The sequence below is a fragment of the Crocodylus siamensis genome, chromosome 1 (assembly GCF_052110815.1).
Source record: "Crocodylus siamensis isolate JL-2025a chromosome 1, ASM5211081v1, whole genome shotgun sequence".
NCBI classification, from domain to species: domain Eukaryota; kingdom Metazoa; phylum Chordata; order Crocodylia; family Crocodylidae; genus Crocodylus; species Crocodylus siamensis.
Window position 1 is genome coordinate 321,555,853 of NC_143395.1, and position 25,278 is coordinate 321,581,130.

A 25,278-nucleotide genomic window follows, 5' to 3' on the forward strand; every position below is an offset into this window, starting at 1 on the left:
GTCTGAAATAGGAACTACATTAAGAGGAGCAGCTAACAGCAGAATTGCAGAAGAAAGGATAGTTAAATTAATGGAATATCAAGACCATTAAAAAAGGAGAGAGGGTTGTTAACACTTGTGGAATGAAGAGTTTAGAAGGCATCAGGTAGTTTATAATGACCCATGAAGTCAAATGAATCCTTTCCCTGCTGCCTGAATAGAAATGCTGCTGTCACTCTCAGGCAGTTGGTTTTAAATTGTGGGTGGACCAGGAATAAAAGGGGGCTGCGACTGCACCACTGCACCTTCCCTGGATCCACCCATGGCCCCTCCTCTTCTATGCTTTATTGTTGTTTATGTTTGTATGATACAAAAATGTAGTCTGTTTTTAGAAATAAGATCATAAGAGGATGTGAAGCGATAGTGGTGGTTGGTTTTGTGAGCTTAGGCTCCTAGACATCGGTGCAAGAGAAGGATTTGGAATGACTGATAGCTTGCCTAGTAGGTTCAGTATCCCATTCTGCTTTGCTGCATCATGCTACTAAGAAAACATTGGTGCAAGATAATGGTTTTGATATGAACTAAGAGTTTCCTGCAGGCAGAGTCTGTGCACGGGGAATCTGATCTCTCTTTTCTGGAAAGGAATATGACTTCAGACACTACAAACAGAGGAGGCTCCCTCTTTGACACCTTATTTTGTTGTTGAAGGTGTGGCCCCACAGCCATGTGGTTTTCAGGAATCTCATCCTACTTGTTTGGTGGTGGGGAAGGTGAAAGAGACACTGGACTGGAAACCAGAGGAATTTTTTTACTGGGAAACAGGTTAATTTAAATTTTCCAGATTTCATTCTCTTACCCTTGTTCCTCCAAGCTAAGAGGATTTCAGAGGCCTTTGGCCCTGTTTGTGTCTAAATGTTTGCTGATACTCTAAATGGGGTAGAGACATCAGGGTGGCATCCTGTAATGTAGTGTTTTTTATATTTCATTATCTTTTTTTTTCTTCTTTAACTAATTGTGAGTGTGATTAAGAAGGTTAACAATGGCTTTCTAAAGCATCTCTTCATTACCTAGCTTTCTTTTTTCTTTCTCAAGAATGGAAGCCAAACAGAAAGAGGTAGGTATGCTATTACTAGCAAAGAAATACAACTGGATTGCAGCCTAATGCAGGCTGCCTTTTGTTTCTGCACACTGAAGGCTTCATTAATGCACAGTGGTGCTACTCACTAGAGTTAGTGACCTCTTTGTATTTAAAGAGGACTTTACATGGACTTAAATTCTTTTTCTTTTGTTTGTACACAATGTTCTTTTCTTCGAAAATGGATGATGATCAGTTCATTCAAGGGCTAGAGAGTTTCTTGAAAACTTAGTCTAAGACCATCTCAGGTGATTTCCACATTTGAAACAGAACGTAGTTGAACAAAATATAGCTTTACAGAAGGAAAAATGCTGATCAAATGCAGTCTCCAGGTCTTGAGTCCTGCAGGTGCTTGTAATTAACTATATATTCATGCGGGCATTTCCTGACATAGTCTTAAAATTATTTGACTACAGTGAAATGTTATGACTTCTATCTTGCTGGTTATATAGAATGTTTTTCATCATGTTCCCTTGGGGTTTTAAGTGTCTGAAGGTTACCAGGTAGGATTTCTTTTTCAGATAAAGAGAGGCTTGTTTTCTACTAAATATATGCAAAGGTCTATGGCCAAGGAATGACTCTCTTTTGTGGGGCAAAGGAGTGGAATGGAGAAGAAAGAATAATGATTATACACGAGGCAACTGTTTTGTTGTATAAACCCTTACAATTTTACAGGGATGTGAAAAACCGGGGAAGACTTAGTAAAATATATAACACAGGCTGATAAACTGAACCACTCCCAGAAAGCAATGAGTGAAGATTCCAGTTTTTTAAAAAGAAGTTTAAATACATACCCAGAGAAATAAAAATGTGCTTAGTCTTCTAATTGCTTGCTTGGATGGAGCTATGTGAAGGCTGTGTTGGTCTGTAAATCTTCTCTCTGCAAATATTGTCTGCTCCCCTGACTGCAAGCATTTTTACAACAGTTATTTACAAGTTTGTCTTATTAACTTCCACTCGTAAAATAGGTTATTTTAAATAATAATCTGTGTCAGAAATGATAATTAAAAATTATTCTTATCTACTGTTGCAGTACAGTACATGTCTGCTGTTAGGACTTTTATAATAGTTGTGAGCATTTTATAAATTCACCTTCTTCTTTTGCCAGCCTATAAAAATAGATTGAAATGGAAAATAAACTTAATAATACCTTCAAGACGCATCAACTACTGTATTAAAATATGTACTGTTAAACAAATTACTTGCTTTGTTTTCTTAAAATGATGTTCTTTTAATCTGTTAATGTTTTGTTTAACTCTTCACTCATTCAACAGGTTTTCATTGAAGCTTTGTGAGTTTAACAAATATTTTCAAGTAGCTAATGTTATAAGAAAAAAAAATTCACATTCTGTGCATGGTCTGTTTATTGTACCATGTTCTCCCTTCATTGATTCCCTTGCATCAATCCAGGAAAAACTGGGGCATTAACATATTGTAAATCAGTACAGAGTTTAAACTTTATGACCTCCGCAGTTTAAAAAATATCAGAGAGAAGCAAATATATATAATATACTTTTTTTAAATGTAGACTTTCTTTAGGCGCTCCAGTAACTCAATAGATAGTTTACAATTCTTGACAGCATTATTTTTTACTTGAGTTGTGCTTTCATATTATACCCAGAGGCATAAAAGAGCATGTGGGAGAGGGGTCTGAGGGCCAGAGGAATAGGGTGGAACAGGGAGGGAGGGATGTTGCACTGGTGTGAGTTTTATGCCAGACTTGAAAGAACCTAGTGGTTGCTGCCATGGCTGCTACTGCTGCCCCACAGTCTCCTGCATACCAGCGCATGCTGCCACTATAACACTGCCTCCCCAGTGACTGTCCTTTTGGTACCCCCTCTAAATTGGCACCCGGGGATGGTGTCCCGCTTGTCCACTCATAGGTATGCTAGTGATGGTACCAAATATTATTTTCCTCTAATGTCTCCCCCTATGATGCTTAGATATTTGCAAGGTGTGTGTGGATACTGAAGGTCTTTCAGGCTATTAGTGGGGTTTCTGTGGCAAAATCCTACTTCTCTGTCCCCACCTCCATTGACCAGATGATCAGTGCCTGGTTGTGGAACAAAACTTGGTTCAGCTGTCTCTCACTTTTGCAACTTTTGCATCTTATTTTTTCTTTGGGGGCAGATGCAAGCTTATTTTCATGTCTATTGTTCTCTTCGGAGCTTTGAAACCATTTGACTCCTGGATTTTCCAATTAATTTCCTTCCTAGAAAGCTACTTACCCCCTTTTTTTCATAGTAGAGGATGCCAAGAAATGCCAGCCAAAGGCCAAAACAGTGCTTTACCTGTGAGGAAGTTCTGAAGGAACTTGGGAAACTCTACAGTCATTGGGCCATTGCTTTGAGATGGGAAATGCCCCAGAACTAGATTAGTTCACTTCCCATTAAACTACATTGTCTCAAACACTGAAAGGAACTAATCACTCAGCACACTAACAGGAGGAGCTGTCTGGGCCTGTTAAGCCTGCTCCAAGGCCCTCCAGAGCTGCTTCAACTTTGCCTCAGTCAGGAATTACCCTACCTTGGGAGACCTGCTCCCAGCTGCCTTGGAGATCAGATCATCTGACCATTCCATATGCAGAAGTATCTTACACTGCTGTAAACATTCAGTCTGTCCACAACCTAAGATGATCTTTTATTTCAAACCTCTTCTCAAGATCTCCTGCTGCTGCTCTGACACCAACTAGCAACAAATCTGCCAGCAATTTCTGAATTAAGAAAAAAGAAATAACTTGGAGCCATCAATTTGTGTACCCATTTGTTGGCACTGAATGTATGACCTATATACCTTGTTCTGGGTGGACCCAACCCCTCAGACCGATCATGATTTCTTCATTGAATAACAGGAACATTTTATTGATACACAGTGATAGCAGATAAAAATAATGCAAACAATTCTATATCTACCAGTTCTAAAGCTGTCACAGATGGAAGGTACATCTGGACAGTATGCAAGCTTCACCCTGAGGTTCTCTCTTGTATGTCAGATGTCAGCAGGCTGGAGGTCGAAGGCCGAGGCCCACCCTCCCTCAGTTGGATGGGTGAGATGTGCCCTCTATCTGTGGTGGCCTTGGGTTCCCCTCTCAGGGACCTTTTGCTACTCTGAAATTCCTCCTTTCGTAATCTTTCTCTCATCTGACTCTTCATCTCTGGGCATCGTTGATTAGTCTCCCTGTAGCAGTTATACTGTCCACATTATGTTCTTTCAGCATATTCTTTTTGTTTCTCCAACTCATCACATGCACATACATCTTAATTTGGGCATTCACTGAAACTGGAATGCCAAGGGCTCTGCAGTTGGGCACTTTAACCTGGCCCTAATGCTGTGAAGCCCCTTATTTCTGTTATAGAACAATGTTCATGTCTTCAGTTTCCCAGCCTGTGTATGCCCACTTATTCATTCTCCTCAGACACAGTGTCTGCTGGTTCCAGACACAGTGGGTCTTGAAGGAAACTTTGTCACAGTCAGAAGCCAATTAACACTTCCCTTTTCATAGAATCATAGAATCAATGAGTTGGAATGGACCTAGACAGATCATCGAGTCCGACCCCCTGCCATGGGCAGGAAGGAGCACTGGGGGTGGCAGGGGTCATAAGACTCCAGCCAGGTGCCTATCCAGTCTCCTCTTGAAGATTTCCAGGGAAGGTGAGAGCACTACCTCTCTGGGAAGCCTATTCCAGGCTCTGGCCACCCTTACAGTGAAGTAGTTCTTCCTAATATCTAACCTAAACCTATCCTCCCTCAGCTTGTGGCCATTGTTCCTGGTGACTCCAAGGGGGGCCCTGGTGAACAGACTTTCCTCGAGTCCCTGCTGCTGGCCCCTGATAAAGTTGTAGACAGCCACAAAATTCCCCCTCAGTCTCCTCTTGCGGAGACTGAAGAAATTCAGGTCCCTCAGCCTCTTCTCATAGGGCTGGCCACAGAGGCTCCCAACCATACGAGTGGCCCTCCTCTGGACCCTCTCCAGGTTCTCCACATCCCTCTTGAAGTGCGGCACCCAGAACTGGACACACTATTCCAGCTGCGGCCAGTTTTTCCCTGGACAATTTTTCTAATGCAATATTTGCTTTACCTACAAGCCAGTTTCCAAAAGCAAACCTCTAAATATCATTTTCTAGCCATCAACGTTAGCTCATGTAACCATATAATCTTTGTTTTGTGTTTTTGTCTCACTCTTCTGTTCTCTCCTTTTGTATGTCACAACTGTATTTGTTTGCTTCTTTTCTCACAGTTGGGAGTTAGACTTCATGGAACGATAACTTATGTCAAGCAGACACTGCCCTAGTTTTGAATGACACTGCTTTGGTGGCTATAGAAGTCTAAATGATGGGTATTAATAAAGGTCATAAACTAAGTATCTAGGTTTAAACGTTGCAAAGAAGTTTGTGAAATCCATTTAATATTATATCTGAAGAGCTACTGCAGTATGATTCTTTAAAAAAGCTTTGCTCAACTTTTTGAGTTACTAAATTCAGAGTTTCAGAGTTTCTAGGGTTGGAAGGGACCTGAGTAGATCATCTAGTCCGACCCCCTGCCATGGCAGGAAACAATACTGGGGTCATACAACCCCAGCAAAATGTTCATCCAACCTCCTCTTAAAGACCCCCATGGTAGGAGCCAGCACCACCTCTCTTGGAAGTTGGTTCCAGATCCTAGCTGCCCTGACCATGAAGTAGTGCTTCCTGATATCTAGCCTAAACCTGCCCTCTGCCAGCTTGTGACCGATATTCCTGGTCACTTCTACCAGCACACGGGGGAACAGTGACTCCCCCAATGCCCGCTGATCCCCCCTGACTAGTTTATAACAGGCCACAAGATCCCCCCTCAGCCTTCTCTTTTGGAGGATGAACAGGTTCAGGTCCCGTAGCCTCTCCTCATAGGGCCTGCCCTGCTGTCCCCTGATCGTGCGAGTGGCCCTCCTCTGGACCCTCTCCATGCTGTCCACATCCCTCTTGAAGTGTGGCGCCCAGAACTGGATGCAGTACTCCAGTTGCGGCCTGACCAGTGCCGCATAGAGGGGGAGGATCACCTCTTTGGACCTGCTTGAGATGAATCTGTGGATGCATGACAAGGTGCGGTTGGCCTTCCTGATTGCCTCCCCACACTGCCGGCCCATGTTCATCTTCGAGTCAGTTATGACTCCAAGATCCTTTTCCGCCTCCGTGCTGACAAGAGGGGAGTTCCCCAACCTGTAGGTATGGTGCCGGTTGTTCCTCCCGAGGTGCATCACCTTGCACTTGTCTGTGTTGAATCCCATCCTATTCACATCCGCCCACCCTTGTAGCCTGTCTAGGTCTGATTGAAGCCTGATGCTACCTTCTAGTGTGCCCACATCCCCCCACATCTTAGTGTCATCAGCAAATTTGAACAGGGTGCTTTTTACCCCCTCGTCCAAGTCACTGATGAAGATGTTGAACAGTGCGGGCCCAAGGACCGAGCCCTGCGGAACCCCACTGCCCACATCCTTCCAAGTTGAGAAGGACCCATCCACTACCACCCTCTGGGTGTGGCCCTCCAGCCAGTTGGAGACCCAATTGACTGTGTGGGCATAGACACCACAGTCCCCCAGTTTCTTAATGAGAACGGGGTTGAATGCCTTCCGGAAGTCCAGGAAGACTATGTCCCCTGCTACCTCCGCATCTAATGATCTGGTAACCTGATCGTAGAAGGCCACCAGGTTGGTCTGACAGGACCTGCCACTGATGAACCCATGTTGGTTGCCCCTAAGCATGCAATCCCCTGCTGGCCCCTCATGGATGTGTGCCAGCATAATTTTCTCAAATGGCTTGCCTAGGATCAAGGTAAGACTGACTGGCCTATAGTTTCCCAGGTCCTCCTTCCTCCCCTTTTTGAAGATTGAAACCACGTTGTCCCTCTTCCAGTCCTCTGGGACCACACCAGAGCACCACGAGTGCTCATAGAGCCGTGCCAGGGGTCCTGCAATGACCTCGGCCAATTCCTTAAGGACTCTAGGGTGGAGATCATCTGGGCCGGCTGACTTGAATACGTCCAGCCCCTCCAGAAGCCCCCTAACTAGTTCCATGCTAACCTTTGGCCCAGGTGTGCCTCCCCTGGGGCCCGTGGGGGGCCCAGCAGGGAGGTGGCTGCTCTGGTCCCTACTTAGGATAAGACAGAGGCAAAGAAATCATTAAACATGTTAGCTTTGTCGTCTGGTGTGACAACCAAATTTCCCAACGCGTCCTGCAAGGGCCCCACGTTACCCGGGACCTTCTTTTTGCCCCCTATGTATTTAAAAAAGGACTTGTTATTGTCCTTAATCTGCGAAGCTAGTCCTAATTCGATCTTAGCCTTGACCTTCCTAACTGCCCCCCTACATCCCCGAGCAACTACAGAATAGTCCTCCCTGGTGATGACCCCTTCTTTCCATTGGGTGTAGGCCTCCTTTTTAGCAAGGAGACATTCCTGGATGCTTTTGGTGAGCCATGGAGGCTTGTGTCCTCTCCTGCTCCCTTTGATCCTCGTTGGGATTACCTTCCTTTGTGCTTGGAGGATCGCCCCCTTGAGGAGCAACCACTCTCCTTGGACATCTGGCTCCCCTCCCCTCTGGGACCTCAGTGCATCCCCAACTATCCTCCTTAGCTCGCTGAAGTTTGCCCTTCTAAAGTCTAGGGCTGCTGCCTTACTGCATGACCTTGCCAACATCTCTCGTCATGATGTGCCGGTCATGGCTGAGGAAGCCAAAGCCCACCTCGAAGCACCAATCCTGTAGCCGCCAGTTGGTCTCCGCGATACACATTTCATGCCGTCTGCCTCGTCCACTCACTGGCAGGATAGAAGAGAAAACCACCTGTGCACCCATCTCTCTCAGCACACTCCCCAGAGCGTGGTAGTCCTCCATCAGGTGATCGGGGTGCTCCTGGCCGCATCATTAGTGCCCACATGGACTAGGACGATGGGGTAATAATCGGTGGGCCGGATTACAGTCTGCAGCATCCGCTTCACATCCTGAATCCTCGCTCCGGGTAGGCAATAGACCTCAGATGCCAAGGAGTCCCGGTGACAGATGGGGCCCTCCGTACCTCTTAGGATGGAGTCGCCAATGACGATCATGCAACAGTTCCTCCTCCTGGCCTGCTTGTCTCCTTCAGCTCGCTTGGGACATGGTGAGCATGGAGTTGCCTCCACCCCGGTTTCGTTCTCTCCTTCCTCCTCCTCCAGGGCTGCCAGTGCCTCGTACCTGTTTTCCAGCCAGACTGGAACTGGTGCTGCCGTTGTACAAGCAGCCCTGGCACAGGAGGTGACCGTCTGCCACTTAACAGTGGAGGGCACGTCTCGAAGTGCATTTTCCTTGGTCGTACAACCCTGGAGGGAGAGAAAATACCTGTCAATTTCCTCCTCTGCCTCTCGGATTCCCCTCAGCCTGCTAACCTCCTCCTGGAGCTCCCTCACCCACGCCTCCAGGGCCCTAAGGCGGGTGCCTGCAGGACAGGTGTGGGGATCCCCAGGCCCTCCCCCCCAAGGCCCTTCCTCTCTATGTACTTATGCAGGTAGGGCATTTAAAAATTTAATGCCTGTTGAGTTCGGAGTGGGCATTCATTGACCTTTATTGCAGCTTTCTTCCACTAGCAGTGTCAGAAAAATAGCAATTATTTTATGGTGGCTTCATTACGTGTCTTGTAAATATACAGTGAAAAGTGTGTGGTGTCTAAAGCAGCCAAATTATGCCATTTCAAGTACAGACAGAATAAATTGTTGTTGCATATGCCAATTTTCAAAGATACCTGTAGCTTGGTTTTTCATGTTTGTTTAAATATCTTCAGGCAGATTTGTTATGCCTTTATCTTTTTTTTCCTCCTTGAATACCTATGAGATATTTCTTTCTTCTGTTATATGAAAAGAACAGCAACATGTTCTCCTTGCATCTCACTAAAGATAATTTGCTGTAATATATGTATGTGTCATATCTGTTTTAACATAATATTTAATATATTTACATTCTCTACTGTAGTATAAAAAGCCAGTATGTCTGTATAAAGTATGTAAATGTTTCATTTGTTTCTAGGAGCCTGTTTTGTTCACGGGAACTATGAGGAAAAACCTGGACCCTTTCAATGAATACACTGATGCAGAACTGTGGAATGTCTTGGAAGAGGTAACTTAAAATCTAGACCCACACACTTATATATAGTTTGCTTTACTTGAGGAGTAACATAGCGTAATAGTGGTTATGCATACGACGTTTGACTTAGTTTCATCATTCCTTTAAGGATATGCCATTTGAATGAAAAAAAGGTAACATGTTTGGTATATTGTATCTCCATCTTCAAACTGTCTGCTTTTTGTATAGTGTCTTTCTATCATCTGTAGTGCTTTTTTGGTTAATTTTGATTCATATAATCTTAATTTGAATGAAATTTTAAAATATATATTGTAATGATTTTTGTTAACCTTCATTACTCTAGAATTGAAGTACATAGTGTATGCATACAAACATGATAGGTAAATATTACATGTTTACTGTTGTATAAAGCACCTATCCTGATCAAACCAACAATATTTTGTTCAGAAATGAGCTCCTTATCCTCTAATGTTCTGACATGCATAGGTGCAACTGAAGGAGGCTGTGGAAGAACTACCTGATAAAATGGAGACACAATTAGCAGAATCTGGATCTAATTTCAGTGTTGGTCAGAGACAACTTGTGTGCCTTGCCAGGGCAATTCTCAGAAAAAATCAAATACTAATTATTGATGAAGCAACAGCAAATGTAGACCCAAGGTAAGACACAAATAGCCATATTGAAAGTAATGATCCTTTCCAAATATATTTGGTTTTAACGTAACTTAGAAATGAAAAAAGCCTTCGTATCTCCTGTAGCCTGTGTTAGGATTTGTTTTTTATTAGTAATGCTAGTCAAAAATAGGGACCCCTCCTGATGTTCGGGTTAAGGTGTGATAGGATGCAATGTGCGATCCACACTGTCACGCTTTTGTGGGATCCAATCAGCATCCAATCCAATCACATTTTTACCTGAACATCTAGAGTGGGACCCCTCGTTATGATAAGAGGACACTGCCATGGCTGAGAGTCCCACCATTTGGCAGGGTGGAATGCTACTGCAGCTGGGAGCTCCACCAGCTGTGGGGACATACTTTGCTACACATGCAAATTTTAAAGCTGGATGGAAACCAGTTAAAAAGTTATTACACATTTTCCAGCTCTAACTTTATAGCTAGCTAAACCTTTTCATGGTGTGACAGCTAATTTGCACATGTCGCTAGTCTAAATTGTGCAATTAATCAGGTAATTGCATAATACATGTAACATGTAGAAGAGTCCTAAGAACTGTGAGTGCTGTCCTGATTTCAGAGGGCCAGTGAGTTACACCAGTGAGGGCCATTGGATACAGCTGACACTGTTTTTAGGTTAATGGTTTTGGCTGTTGTGATACACTTGGACCTTTTGGCTCCATATGTTTGTCTCCAGATAGAGGTACAAGCCATGATGGAAGGTTTACCATTTAAAGACATAGACAAATCATTACATGACGTAAAGAACCTTACTCCAGCACTTCACTGAACTTTTTCAGTCTATTTTCCTTTGTGCAAACAAGCACAAACATTTCAGCCTCACACTTCACACAGAAGGGTCTCTCAATAATCTGTACCCTTTCAAGATCTACTGTTTGAAACAACACAGTCATTGTTTAAGCTGCTTAGGAAGCATCAAAGAACACGAACACAAGGCCATCTACTTCCCCATCTTGCAGGACCCCTTCCTCACAAATAAAAAATTTGTTGTAGTCAAGGAAAGTAATATACTATATTTTCACACATATAACACACATTCCAAATATAATACACTCTTGTTTTTGAAAGGCATTATGAACAAATTTGTTTTTCAGAGTCAGTACTGCAGAGAGCAGGGACAGAGTCTACTCTTCATCTAATTCAACCTTCCTTCTTTCTTAACTAAAATCCCAGCTATTGCTGAAGCCTGGTCTCCATGGGTTCATCTATGACCAGGGATCGTGGTCTTCTCTGATTTAAAAGAAAAATCCCTAATTTTTGGATAAAAATATAACATAAAATCCACATTTTTCTGTGATTAAAATGAAATGCCACTAATATGGGATATGTAAATTGGGGATTTTTTAAATCAGAAATAACAGGATCCCTGGCTATGAACTTGAAAAGAGCTAAAGAGCTGTGAAATAGGAGAAGAGACCAGAAGCCCTCACAGACAGCAAAATACCCTAAGAAAGGTTAGTTTCATTAGTGGTATGTCTGTTAAAAAGGAGAGAGAATTTTTAACAACTGTGAAGTGAAGAGCAGTGAGCCATTAAATCAATACCCCATTAATGGGCTATTGACTCCCTCAGATGTCTGAATAGTAATACCGGAGCTCATGCGTTGTGAAGCAGGAATTAAAACAGGGTGCTTCTGTCTTTGGCACAACATCAGCTTTCCAACTGAATACACATACCTCGATTGGGGTGTGGGGTGGGAAGGTACATACTGTATGCAAGAAAATGTGGTCTCTTCAGGCCTCTTATCTTAATGTTTCATCTGCTTTTATAAGTTATTTTGTCTTTTACTGTAAGCCATCATAAGCTCTTCTTGGAAAGGATGGCATATAAATTAATCATATAAATACATAAAGTGTGTGGACCATTATATTAACACCTGTCCCAATAACACTTTGGACTGTTCAGTCCTCAAAGTGATAGTGCATAGATAGCCCATACACTTTACGTTGCTCCCAGTTCCAAAACACATTTCTCCATCTCTTTAAATGGAACATTCTTGCAAGAAGTCATTACAGAAAGAAATGTCTTCCCTTTTAGAAAAGGAACCCCAGTACCTCAAGGGAAAGGGGTTGTACAGCACTTATTTTCTGATCCCAAAGGGAAATCAATGATGATGATCCAGGTGAACCTAAAAAAGATCTAAATGATCAACTTCAAGATGGTGATGGGGCTCATGTCATTCCCTTTATTAAGGAGATTGGTTTTCACTTCTTGACTTACAGGATATATATATTTATGTTGCCTTAAAGCGTTTGCACTGAAATTCCTTCAGTTTGCAGTGGGACAGGACTATTACCAGTAAAAGGTCTTCTCAAGTTTTCTGCAGCTCTGGGAATCTTCACCTCTTGATTATACCCACAAATCTTGGGAAACAAAAGTCTGCAACATTTTTCTTACCTAGATGACTGCTTGTTTGCAAAAATGACCTCAAAATTTGGGTGTAACAGGGGGCTTCTCTAGGGACCAGGTCTCATGCTGGCTTGCCTGTCTGTCTCTCTGGGACAGTCTGCCCAGTCTCACTAGCCACAACTTTGTTGTTCCCATAAACTGATGATATAATGCAGGAAGATGTCCATTCCCTGCCCCAATGCCAGGGGGAGTTATCTGCAGTTCCGAACCTGTCCTACACTGCAGCCCATGCCTGCAGATGGCATCCAGATTAATATCGTTCCCTGGTCTGAGACCAGAGCAAACCCAGTCCAAAGTCAGGCTCCACACATCTGGTCATTCATAGAATCATAGAAGTAGGGTCGGAAGGGACCTTATAAATCTTCAAGTCTGACCCCCCATTATTCGTACCACCTCCTCTCTCACAGGAGGCCTTTTCCACTCCACCCCACTCTCAACAGGGCCCCTGGCATACTGCCCATTACTGGGCCATACTCAACTGCTATTGCTCCTCATTGAGCAGCCCCTCTTGGACCATCAGACTTCGTTACTCACTTGCAGGCCTCGCCACACAGTCCTTTGGTTCCCGTGATTTTCTCTACTCTAGGTGGACTGGCCTTGTGCCAAACCTTTTTTTGAGAAGAAAAACCTGCAGCATCCTTATAGGCTTGGCAGTGCTACGCTGGCTAGCACTACAGAAGAAAGAGACTTGGGGGTCATCATTGACCACAAGATGAACATGAGCCTGCAGTGTGGTGCTGCGACTAGTAAAGTAAACCAAAATGCTGGCTTGCATCCATAGATGCTTCTCAAGCAAATCCTGGGACGTCATTCTCCCCTTGTACTTGGCCTTGGTGGGGCCGCAGCTAGAGTACTGCATCCAGTTTTGGGCTTCACAATTCAAAAAGGATGTGGAGAAGCTTGAGAGAGTCCAGAGAAGAACCACGCGTATCATCAGAGATCAGGAAAACAGACCTTATGATGACAGGCTTAGAGCTATGGGGCTCTTTGGCCTGGAAAAGCGTAGGCTCAGGGCTGATCTGATGGCCACCTATAAGTTTATCAGGGGTGACCACCAGGATCTGGGGGAACATTTGTTCACCAGAGCGCCCCAAGGAATGACGAGGTTGAATGGTCATAAACTACTGCGAGACTGTTTCAGGCTGGACGTAAGGAAGAATTTCTTTACTGTCCAAGCCCCCAAGGTCTGGAACAGCCTGTCATCGGAGGTGGTTCAAGCACCTACTCTGAACACCTTCAAGAGTAAATTGGATGCTTATCTTGCTGGGATCCTATGACCCTAGCCGACTTCCTGCCCTTTGGGTGGGGGGCTGGACTCAATGATCTTCCAAGGTCCCTTCCAGCCCTAATGTCTATGAAATCTATGAAACCCTGAGCTAATTCTGACTCAGACCCTTCATCAGGCAACTTTACACTATACCCCACCCTGGGGTCTCTATCTCATGCTTGCAACCAACTTCTCATGGGGCTGACCTTTGCGCTGGCCTTCAGGCCTACTCCCACTTTAGCCCTACTCATCCCCATCACATGCACAGCCCTTCGGGCCTACTCTGAGTTTAGCCCTACTCTGTATGGGGCCTCCCAGTGCTCTACACATTACCCACTTTGGGGTCTCCAGGATCTGCATCCCTGCTGGTTCTCAGGTGCCTACACATGGGCATACCTGACCCCCACTATTCGTCCAGCACTCAGAATTACCCACCAGATGGTGAGGGCTGGATTTAAGGCACCCCTACCCACCTTTCACCAGGGAGGTAACTGCCCTGGCATTTCCTGGGGGCTCCCACACCACTAGAAGCCCCACCAGTCTACCCTTCCCCGGCGCGGTGCAGTTTTAGGTCAGCCAAAGACCAAGAGCCTCCTACTCTCACATCTAGATGTTCCATGCCTCTCAGCCAGGCAATGTATCTGCCGGGGCCTTATATACCTAGTGTTCCCAAAATGGCTGCCCTCATCAGGCATCTGGTAGCTGCCTGCCTCTGCTTTTAAAGTGGTAGGCACCCAAAGGTGCTCTGCCATATTGGGTCAAATAATACTTGGAGAGTGCTTTACCTCTTTCAGTGTCTTAGTAACGAAAGAATGACTATAAAAAAAAATAGCAACATGTACCATTTTTATTAGGTGCCATCTGTTTAAAATACTTAGCATATCATACCATATATACTAGAAATTACAGATAAAACCTATTAAATATATTTGTCAAATACAACTTATTCTGAAACACCTCAGGAACTAAAAAATAAAGTGAAAATGGAATTTATTTTAAAAAAAACTGAAAATGTCCTGCATCAGTTAGTTTGAGCTGAATATATATAGTTCTACCAAGCTATGGCTTGAAGAACACAAAAGTCCTAAAAGAACAATAAAACTATGAGTCCCTCATGTTAAATGCATTATGTTTGTCATCTGGCCATGACTCATTTTTATAACTTCATCCTTGGAAGGAAGTGGTGCCAGCTTTGCAGTTAAGTGTCCATTTTATGTGTAAGACCTTTAAAGTAGTGCCATTCCCTCTCCAAAGATTTTGGGCTTGTTTACTTTTGCATAAGGAGTGATAATAACTGATTAATAAGCACAATGGAAATGTAATACTTTTTACTCATCCTCCCTATTTTGAATCTTGATTTTTTTTAACTTATACCCTGCATTTAATTAATCTTGCTTAATGTGTCCTGCAGTATATATTAGGGTAAATGTTTACCTTGTGTCAGCTGTAAGCCTAATGCTACAAAAATGTGGATATGTAGTTTAGAGGTATGTAGTTTAACTTGGAATTTATTTTGTTAAGTTTATTTGCAACTGTGTAAGTACTTTTTCTTTTCTTTCTGCTTATTTGTGAGATAAATTCGCAGTAGTTTTTGCATATTTTAGTTTAAAGAAATTCCAAACCACCTCCATATTTAACTTCCTGAACATTTCAGTGTGGTTAACTTCACTAACTAGTTCCATTCATTTCTCAAAATTTGCTTGTTTGAAATCAATAATCTTAGTTACAGATTTTCTTTCTTTAATTTTGTCATTTAATTTAAGCTGAATCAATTGTATTATTTGATCCAAGCCTTTCTATGATCAGTTCTCTAATGTCCTAGTTACCAAATCCCAATACAGTGGAGTCCCATATTACACGGGGGTTAGGTTCTAAAGTCAGCACGTAAGGCGAAAATCGCATATAGTCAAAATTACAGAGAGTGAGTTGTAGCCGAAGTGGTTGGCTCTGGTGCAGCTCGAGAAGGTGATTGCGTAGGCTCATCTGCTGCTGGTTGTTTTTTCTTGAAAAACATGTTAATCGGCAACTGTCGCGTTTGTCTGTTGAGCTGCTCAAACATTTCTTGGTACGGTCTCAAATCGTCCATCATATGTGATTTTGAGGCTTCATTCCATAGAGGGATCGTATTCAGAAACTACATCATTCAAGTGTTTCACTGCTTGGAACACTTCAGCAAATTTATGATTCCAACTTGCTGGCTCTTGCTGTTCGTTATCATCATCTTCATCTTCTGTAGATGATTTTATCAGTTCCTCTAACTCTTCGTTAGTCCATGTTTCTCTGCGGCCCTCAAGTAATTCTTCAATTTCTTCCTCGAGGATGTCAAGGAGGCCATTTGCCTGGCCACCTGAACAATGTGTTTCACTTCTTTGTCAGTGGTCAGAAAACCCTTAAAATCATTCACACATTCTTTCCATAGGTTTTGCCAACATGCATTGACTGTTTTAGGCTTGATTGCATCCGTTGCCTGTTTAATGTAAGTGATGCAATCAGCAATATTGAAGGACTTCCAACACTCCATCACATTACGATTGAGATCAGCATCCATAGCACTAGGTATCCATGAGAACATAAGCCTTGTGTACTTGGCCTTGAAACAGCGAAGCATGCCTTGGTTGAGAGGTTGGAGGATGGAGGTGATATTGCAGGGGAGAAAGACAACTTCAACGTTGTTATGCGCAAATTGGAGTGCCTCAGGGTGGCCAGGAGCATTGGCTACAATCAGCAACACTTTAAAGTCAAGTCCTTTCTCTTCGAGGTACCGCTTGACCTTTGGAATGAAACACTTGTGGAACCAATCCAGAAATAAGGCTGCCATCACCCAAGCCTTTTTATTTGATTGCCAGAACCCAGGCAGGAGATTTTTGTTCTTGCCTTTTAGGGCACGGGGATTTGCAGCCCTGTAGAGCAAGCCCGGCTTTATTAAATGCCCAGCTGCATTGCCACAAAACAATACAGTCACACGGTCTTTAGCTGTTTTGAAGCCAGGGGCTTTCTGATTTCGAAATGTAAGTGCGGTTGGGCATTTTTTTCCAGAAGAGCCCAGTCTCATGAGCATTAAAACCTTGTTCCGGAAGCTAGCCCTTTTCTTCTATGATTTTCTTCAATTGTTTGGGGTAGGGTTTTGCTGCCTCTTCATCGGCAGATGTAGCTTCACCAGTAGTCTGCACATTTTTGAAGTTGAAGCAGTTCCTAAAACTGTTAAGCCAACCTTGGCTAGCTTTGAATTCCTTCTCATCAGAAGGCTGTCCTTCTTCGGTGGGAGGTTTGAACAGCGCATAGAGGCTAAGAGCCTTTTCTTGCAATGTGTTGCCATCGATAGGTACACATTTATGGTTCATGTCTTCCAGCCATAAGTTTAATGCCTTTTCAGTCTTAACTAAAGTCTTATCACACACTTGGCTCATCACCTTAGCAGTTATTGGAGCACTTGATGCCACGGCTTGACGAATTTCTCTCAAATCTTGATGGCACGGATGCTAGATTTGTTGCGGCCATATTTATGTGCCACATTGGAGACCAACATACTGTCTCTCACTAAGTCCAACACAGCCAGTTTTTCCTCCAGAGTTGGAACAGATCACTGTTTCTTCAGTTGAGCACCAGATGAAGTAGTTGGCTTGCATTTAGGGGCCATGTTGTACGAAAAATATGTATCTTTAAATGCTAGAATCACACTCAGCGCGGCAAGATGCTCACACTATGAGAGGCACGTGGGAACTAAGACCAAACATCTCGCGCTCCCTCCAGGGCATACTCTTATTGAGTGGAATGGCGGACAGAATCGCCCACACTATTTAAATTGTTTTTCTGTCTTTTTTTCCCTTTTTTCTGCTGAGCACATATAGTTGAATTCACTTAAGTTAAATGCACATATGATACGACTTCACTGTATAAAATAACATCATGTTTTGTTGGTTAGTGACTTTGAAGGAATCTGCTATCACATCCAGCAATAACTGGGTCCAACCATTATTATTAGCACTTATTCTCCATTTTTTATCTAGGAAGAAAAATCTCTGATTGACACACTATAGTACAAGTATTTTTTTCCCCCAAAAAGAAGCATTTCGTAGATTTCATAGATATTAGGCCTGGAAGGGACCTCGTAAGATCATCAGGTCCAGGGGGCAGGAAGTTGGCAAGAGTCAAAGGATCCCAGCAAGATAAGCATCCAAATGTTTCTTAAAAGTGTCCAGAGTAGCTGCTTGCACCACCTCTGGTGGAGTCTGTTCCAGTCCTTGGGGGCTTGGACAGTAAAGAAGTTGTTCCTCACGTCCAGCTTAAAATGGTCTTGCAGGAGTTTGTGACTGTTGGACCTTGTCATTATGTGGGGTTCACTGGTGAAAAGGCATCCCCCAGATCCTAATGCACACCCCTTGTGTACTTATAAGGTGCCACCAAGTCACCCCTGAGCCTGCACTTCTCCAGGCTAAAGAGTCCCATAGTTTGTAGCCTTTCATTTCCAGTGTTTACCTATTGCATCCTCCTTGTGTGTATGCAGAGGCAGATCCAGGAAGGGTGCTCTTGCACCCCACATCAATTCGATGTCCAGTCAAAGTTTAAAGGCAGCCTGCCTAGCAGTGGCAGCAGCATTTCTATTAAGGCAGTGCTGAGGAAGTCATTTGACTTCAGGGCTCATTATAGTCTACCTGATCCATTCTAAACTCTTCATTCCATATTTGTTAATGACCTTCTCTTCTTTTAAATGGTCTTGATGTTCTACCAATCAAGCTATCCTTTGTTCTGCAGTTCTGCTGTCCTGGTAATGAATTAGCTGTTCCTGGTGATGAAGCTCCTATTTCACAACCTGCAGATTGTTTTTAACTTATTCCAATTAAGTTATATTTGTCTTTGCTTCAATCTTAAATTGAATAATACAGCTCCAACCCCAACCCCCTTGCATATTAGTAAAACTTCTAGTTTAACTGGAGAAAAATGTGTGTTGTTTTATATGTAATGTCTGCACCACCCCCCATTCCAAAATTTTAGAACTGCCCGTGTGTGTGCTCATAATTCTGCAAGTTTAAAACCTAATGAAGAAAAATAGATGCTCTGTAAGCTTACATTTCTTGATCTTTTTTATAGGGGTTTACAAGAAAATAATAAAGCTTCTCTGCAGTCTGATTAGTCACGTAAATGTCTAATTATGTCTATTTGTGTTGCTCTTTCTGTGTTTCAGAACAGACGAATTGATTCAGAAGACAATTCGTGAAAAGTTTGCCCAGTGCACTGTGCTGACAATTGCACACAGGTTGAACACAATTATTGACAGTGACAAGATTATGGTAAGAGTGCAAACAGCATCTGTCCAAGTCTCTTTTTTCAATAAGATTGAATGGGATTTTTTTTTTACACTGAATTTTACTTAGACCTAGAAATAGGAAGATGATAATGTTCTTCTATATGTTTATACCTAACAAAACCACATTTACTGCCAGATTATAAAATCACAGAATGTAAGGATGGAGGGAAGGCCTGTTAAAACACCCAGTGCCTTCCATGTTGGTGCTGTTACATCATTGTACCCTAAAGTCAGGGTTCCATGTATTCTTCAGTGATATTAATTTATTTGTTGCTGTGAAATGTCCACCATGCACCCTCAAAAAGTGTTATTACATACAGTTGAAAAATATATTCTGCTGTGCCATACTCTGATTATTTGCAAAGAATGGGGGGGGGGTTGGGTGTGTTCTATAGGCAGCGTAGGTACAAGCCCTAAATCTTGGCTTCTGCAGTGTTGTTTAGCCTAGCTCATTAACATGTTCTACCCATATGTGCTTAGGCAAAGACTCTCTTGAATCTGGCTGCAGTAGGTCATATCCTCCACTCCACAGGGCTCAACTGCCTTGTGGCTTTCTAAGCATAAGCTTCCCACCTTAAACTTTTGCTTTCCCTCCCTCACTCCCAACCTTTTGAACTCCACAAGAAGTTTCCTGGTTTCATAGTGGCATCCATTTCTAGCTGTAGGGCTCAAAGAAACAATACTTAGTGGGGAGCTTGGTGGAGAAACAAATAGGGTAGTACAAAAACAAAATATCACCAGCAAAAAACTAAAAGCAAAAGCTTAGCTACTGTAAAAAATTGAATTACCCAGCAAAAATGTATTAATATTCATACATACATGTATTTGATTTGTATACATAGTAACTTTCTATACACAGATATAAATAGATATGTATGTATATATGAAACATATAAACACACATAATATATCTACATCTATACCTATGTCTATTTATGTAGATATAGATATATATTCACGTTACCTTTCTCTAGATATGGATATATTAATTTGATTATAAAAATTAATATGTAGTGTGACTGTATAATATTTAGCATTTTGGAAATATAAAAGCTGTAAATGTAGAACTGCAGGCGTTGATTTAAGATTTTTATGCAGCTTGAGCCAAGTTGTGTGAAGACTCAGGCAGGGATTATTACATTGACTTTGGCTCAGTTCATATTTTCAAGGTAATTTTTGCAAACTTAAAGACTAGCAACTTAATGTGTCTTAAAAATATTATCAATAAAGGAACATATAATTAATAAAAGTTTTCAAAGTATAACCTGAGGGGGTTCCCATCCCACAAGAACGTCCCCCCCCCATCCCATTAATCAGCTGATTGACAGGACTGGAGCATTCTCCCACAGTCTCTCCAAGTTCTCCCCTGCAGAGAATAGCCTCACTCTTCTTCTGGGCTGGTCTTCTTTTGCTTAAATGAAAATTGGATCAGCAGTTGTGACTTACATGGAATGAGCTATGTTTGCGTTCCTTTCAGAGAGTCAGGACTATTTCATCTGTACCAAATGTAAGCCTGTGTCTTGTCTTGGAGGAAAAGATTAAAAGGTTGGTATCATGAGTATCCATGTTGCATACTAGTAAGGAAAATGAAGATATCTTGGATAGAAATCATGGGAGCCTGGTACTGAAGAGGCTAAAGGGAAAAGAAGAGAAGTGGCACCATGTGACCACTAGAGGAAGAATGGCCCCCAGAATTCAAGAGGAACAGATTCAAGTTAGCAGCTGCTTCCAAGCACTGCAGTGGAACAGCTGAGAAAGAAGCAGAGGTGAAGACATTGGCAGGAAAGACCCGGAAGACTCAGCAGTCCAGAAAGTGGGAAGTGCAGGGCCCAGTGATGGTACCTTTAAAACAGGGATGAACAAAATACGGCCTGTGGGCCGGATTCAGATGGCCAGAAGATTCAGTCTGGCCAATGGGTGGACAACTGCCAACTCTCTGGATCTGGCCTATGGGTGCTGGCAGCTCTGGCCACTGTGTGGTGCTGGGTGGGTGGGTGGGTGGGACTGCTTTCACCCAGCAGCATCAGACATCAGCTGTGCACCCAGGTGGGACTTTCACCAAACCAACCACTGGCAGTGTCAGCTGTGGATGCTGTGGGCAGGTTCAGGAGCCTGAATGCACAACCTGCCAATGCCATCCACAGCTAATACCACTGCTCTCCTAGTGCAGTGAAAGCTCCCACCCGGAGCCCTAACCCAGAAGCTGCCACCAGCATCACCTTTGGATCCAGGCAGGAGCTGCTGTTGTGCTGGGTAGACAGCAGTGTCTCTCTCTGTCTCTCTCCCACTCCTTCCCTCCCTCCAGAACCTGGCTGAAGCTTCAGTTCACCAGGAGTCCTGACACTCAGCTATGGACCCAGATGGAAAGGCCCATCTGGGTCTAGAGCTGAGCCTTGGGGCTGCTGATGAACTACAGCTTCAGCCAGGTTCTGGAGGGAGGGAAGGAGCAGGAGACAGTGAGGAGAGAAAGGAGAGAGACAGTGAGGAGAGGAGAAAAGATGGGGAGGGGAAGATGTGGGGGAGTGAGACAGAGACAAGAGATGGATGTGGCCCTCAATAGGTTCCAAGGACTCATTAAGTGGACCTCCAGCTGAAATAATTGCCTACCCCTTCCCTAAAACCATTATACCGTGAAGAAAAGTGCTGGTGATTGGAAACTCCCTTCTGCAGGGAACAGAAACACCAATTTGACATCCAGATTTGGGGTCCCAGGAGGTGTGCTGTCTGCTTGGAATCTGTATTCAGGGTGTTACAGAAAGTCTGCCAAAGCTCATCGTCCCTCAGACCACTACCTTTTACTCTTGTCTGTGTAGGCACCAGCAATACTGCCAGGAATGTTGTTGCTGGCAGTCCCTCAATACGAGGATGACAGTCTTCCATAAAATAAGGAAACCATTAGTGAGTCAACATGACTAAAGAGGCAGATCCAAGGTCTTCATGGTCAATTGCGGATGTGGCAAATAGTTTTAGGAGGAAAGAGTGGAGTGGAACTTGAGGATGTCAGGACACATTTATTTCCCTTCATCTTTTATCTATCCATCTCCATAGTGAGGCAATGATCAGCTCAGAATGATTGCTGCGTTGTCATACATTACTGTGCCATTTGGGGAGTTCAATACTCCGTTTCCCAGGTATATTTACTTTCTCTTCACCACTTAATATTTTGTAAACCCTATTCTTTTCCCCCTTCAAGCATCTCTTTTCTAAACTTGAATAGGCCTATCCCCTTTACTCTCTCCCCATAAGGAAGCCCTTATGGGGAGAGAGAAAAGATGGGGAGGGGAAGATGGGGGGGAGGAGGGAAGAGAAGAGTGAGACAGAGACAAGAGATGGATGTGGCCCTCAATAGGTTCCAAGGACTCATTAAGTGGACCTCCAGCTGAAATAATTGCCCACCCCTTCCCTAAAACCATTACACCATGAAGAAAAGTGCTGGTGATTGGAAACTCCCTTCTGCAGGGAACAGAAACACCAATTTGACATCCAGATTTGGGGTCCCAGGAGGTGTGCTGTCTGCTTGGAATCTGCACACTATGGGACATCGTCCCATAACACTAATGATTTTTGTTGCCCTTATCTAGTTCTTCTATCTACTTTTTAAAGTATGGGGACCAAAACAGTGCATAGTATTCAAGCTGTGGACACACTATGGATTTACAAAGAAGCATAACTATATATATATATAGTTGTTATTCATAATTTCCATAATAATCCCTAATACATTGCCTTTTGGATGGCTGCTGAGCACTGAGCTGATGCTTTCAGCGAACTGTCCACAATGATTCTCAGATCTCCTTCGTTTGTAGTGACAGTTAATACAGAGCCCTTCATAGTGTAGGTATATGCATTTATTTTTGCCCAGATGCATTACTTTACACTTATCTACATCGGGCAAATTAATAGCAGATGAAATTCATTCACTCAATTACGCCATATCCTTTTGTAGTTCCTCACAGTCTGCTTTGTTCTTTACCGCCTTGAATAATTTTGTCGATTCTTCAAATCTGGCTGTCTCACTAATTCAGCCACCCTTTTTCAGATCATTTAAGAATATGTTAAACAGCACCAGTCCCAATGTGGATCTCTGCAGGACTTTCTATTTACTTCTTTCCATCCTACTTATATTCACTTTTTGTTTTCTATCTGTAAACCAATTTTTAATCCATGACCATGGGCAGATCTAGGATTTTGAAAAGTGGGGTGCAACTAGCATGGTGCATCATCCCATAAAGTTTCATAGTTGGTAGGGTCAGAAGGGACCTGAGCACATCATCAAGTACGACTCCCTGCCACGGCAGGACAGAGTACTGGGGTCAAATGATCCCAGCAAGGTGTTCATCTAGCCTCCTCCCAGGGTAGGAGCCAGCACCACTTCTCTTGGAAGTTGGTTCCAGATCCTAGCTGCCTTGACAGTGAAGTAGCACCTCCTGATGTCTAATCTCAATTTACCCTCTGCCAGCTTCTGACCATTATTTCTAGTCACTCCTGGTAGTGCTCGAGGGAACAAGGACTCTCCCAATGCCTGCTGGTCCCCTCTAACTAGCTTGTAAATGGCCACTAGATCCCCCCTCAGCCTTCTCTTGTGGAGACTGAACAGATTCAGGTAAGCAGGGTTTTATCCAATTTAAAAAAAAAATCCCCAATTTTCTTTTTTTTAAAAGGAACCTGAAATCCAGAATTTTTCCATGATTAAAATGAAATATATGTCTAGATATAGATATAGATATAGATCGTCAGGGGAAGGGGAAGATGAGGGTGGAGAAAACATCAGACTGCCAGACCAAACAGCACCCACAACTACAGCCCAGCCCAGACCAACGAGCGAAGCAAATAAACAGGTAAGAGATAGGGGCCAGGGTAACGCTGGGACTAGGGGGTCAGTACACACACCCACAGGAGGCCTCAAATGCCTCTACACAAACGCTTGTAGTATGGGAAACAAGCAGAAGGAACTCACCCTCCTGCTGGCTGACACCAGCCCAGACATAGTGGGGATTACGGAAACGTGGTGGGACGCAACGCGTGATTGGGCGGTGAATGTCAAGGGCTATAGGCTGTACAGGAGGAGCAGGATAGGAAAGAGAGGTGGGGGCGTGGCGCTCCATATTAAGGAGGAATACACATCCTCGTTAATTAGCAAGGAGTCGGCAGGGGCACTTTGGGTTAGAGTACAAGGCAGTCGAGGGGAAAGGGACTTAACGGTGGGAGTCTACTACAGACCTCCCAACCAGGGAGAAGAGCTTGACCAGGAATTCTTGGGTCAGCTCACAGAGGTCATGAAGGCTATGGATGTGGTTGTCATGGGGGACCTGAATTTCCCGGACATCTGCTGGGAAGAACAGTCAGCCAGGTCTGAACACTCACGTAGGTACTTGGCCAGAGTGCAGGACCTCCATCTAACCCAGGAGGTGCACAGCCCCACCAGGGAAGACGCCTTGTTGGACCTAGTGCTGGCCACGGGTGATGACCTGGTGAGGGGTATGTGGGTGCTCGACCACCTGGGCGACAGCAGTTATCGCCTGCTGGAATTCACTATCCAGCGCAAGGTGGCAAAGGCATGCAGTAAGGCAGCGGCCCTAGATTTTAGGAGGGCAGACTTCAACGAGCTAAGGAGGATAGTTGGAGAAACGCTGAGATCCCGGAAGGGAGGGGAGCCAGGTGTCCAAGGAGAGTGGTCGCTCCTTAAGGAGACGATCCTCCAAGCCCAAAGGAAGGTAATCCGAACGAGGATCAAAGGGAGCAGGAGAGCACACAAGCCTCCGTGGCTCACCAAAAGCATCCAGGAATGTCTCCTTGCTAAAAAGGAGGCCTACACCCAATGGAAAGAAGGGGTCATCACCAGGGAGGACTATTCTGTAGTTGCTCGGGGATGTAGGGGGGTAGTTAGGAAGGCCAAGGCAGAGATGGAACTGGGACTAGCTTCCCAGATTAAGGACAATAAGAAGTCCTTTTTTAAATACGTAGGGGGTAAAAAGAAGGTCCCGGGTAATGTGGGGCCCTTGCAGGATGCAATGGGAAACTTGGTCGTCACACCAGACGGCAAAGCTAACATGTTTAACGATTTCTTTGCCTCCGTCTTCCTGAGTAGGGACCAGAACAGCCACCTCCCTGCTGGGCCCCCCTCGGGCCCCAGGGGAAGCACACCTGGGCCACGGGTTAGCGAGGATTTACTTAGGGAGCTTCTGGAGGGGTTGGACATATTCAAGTCAGCCGGTCCAGATGATCTCCACCCTAGAGTTCTAAAGGAACTGGCAGAGGTCATTGCAAGTCCCCTGGCACAACTTTACGAGCACTCGTGGTGCTCTGGTGAGGTATGGGAGGACTGGAAGAGGGCCAACGTGGTCCCCATCTTCAAAAAAGGGAGGAAGGAGGACCCAGGAAACTATAGGCCAGTTAGTCTTACCTCG

At 43.9% G+C, this 25,278-nt stretch overlaps 1 protein-coding gene across 3 annotated transcripts in view; it reads left to right on the forward strand.

Moving 5' to 3' along the window:
* Positions 1-25,278, forward strand: part of ABCC4 (ATP binding cassette subfamily C member 4 (PEL blood group)) — a 220,666-nt gene that overhangs the window by 155,215 nt on the left and 40,173 nt on the right. For all 3 annotated transcript variants that reach the window (XM_090023501.1, XM_090023518.1, XM_090023509.1), the window contains 3 exons: positions 9,144-9,233; positions 9,687-9,859; positions 18,749-18,854. In XM_090023501.1, coding sequence (XP_089879627.1) covers positions 9,144-9,233; positions 9,687-9,859; positions 18,749-18,854 — 369 coding nt within the window. The remainder of the gene's footprint in view (positions 1-9,143; positions 9,234-9,686; positions 9,860-18,748; positions 18,855-25,278) is intronic.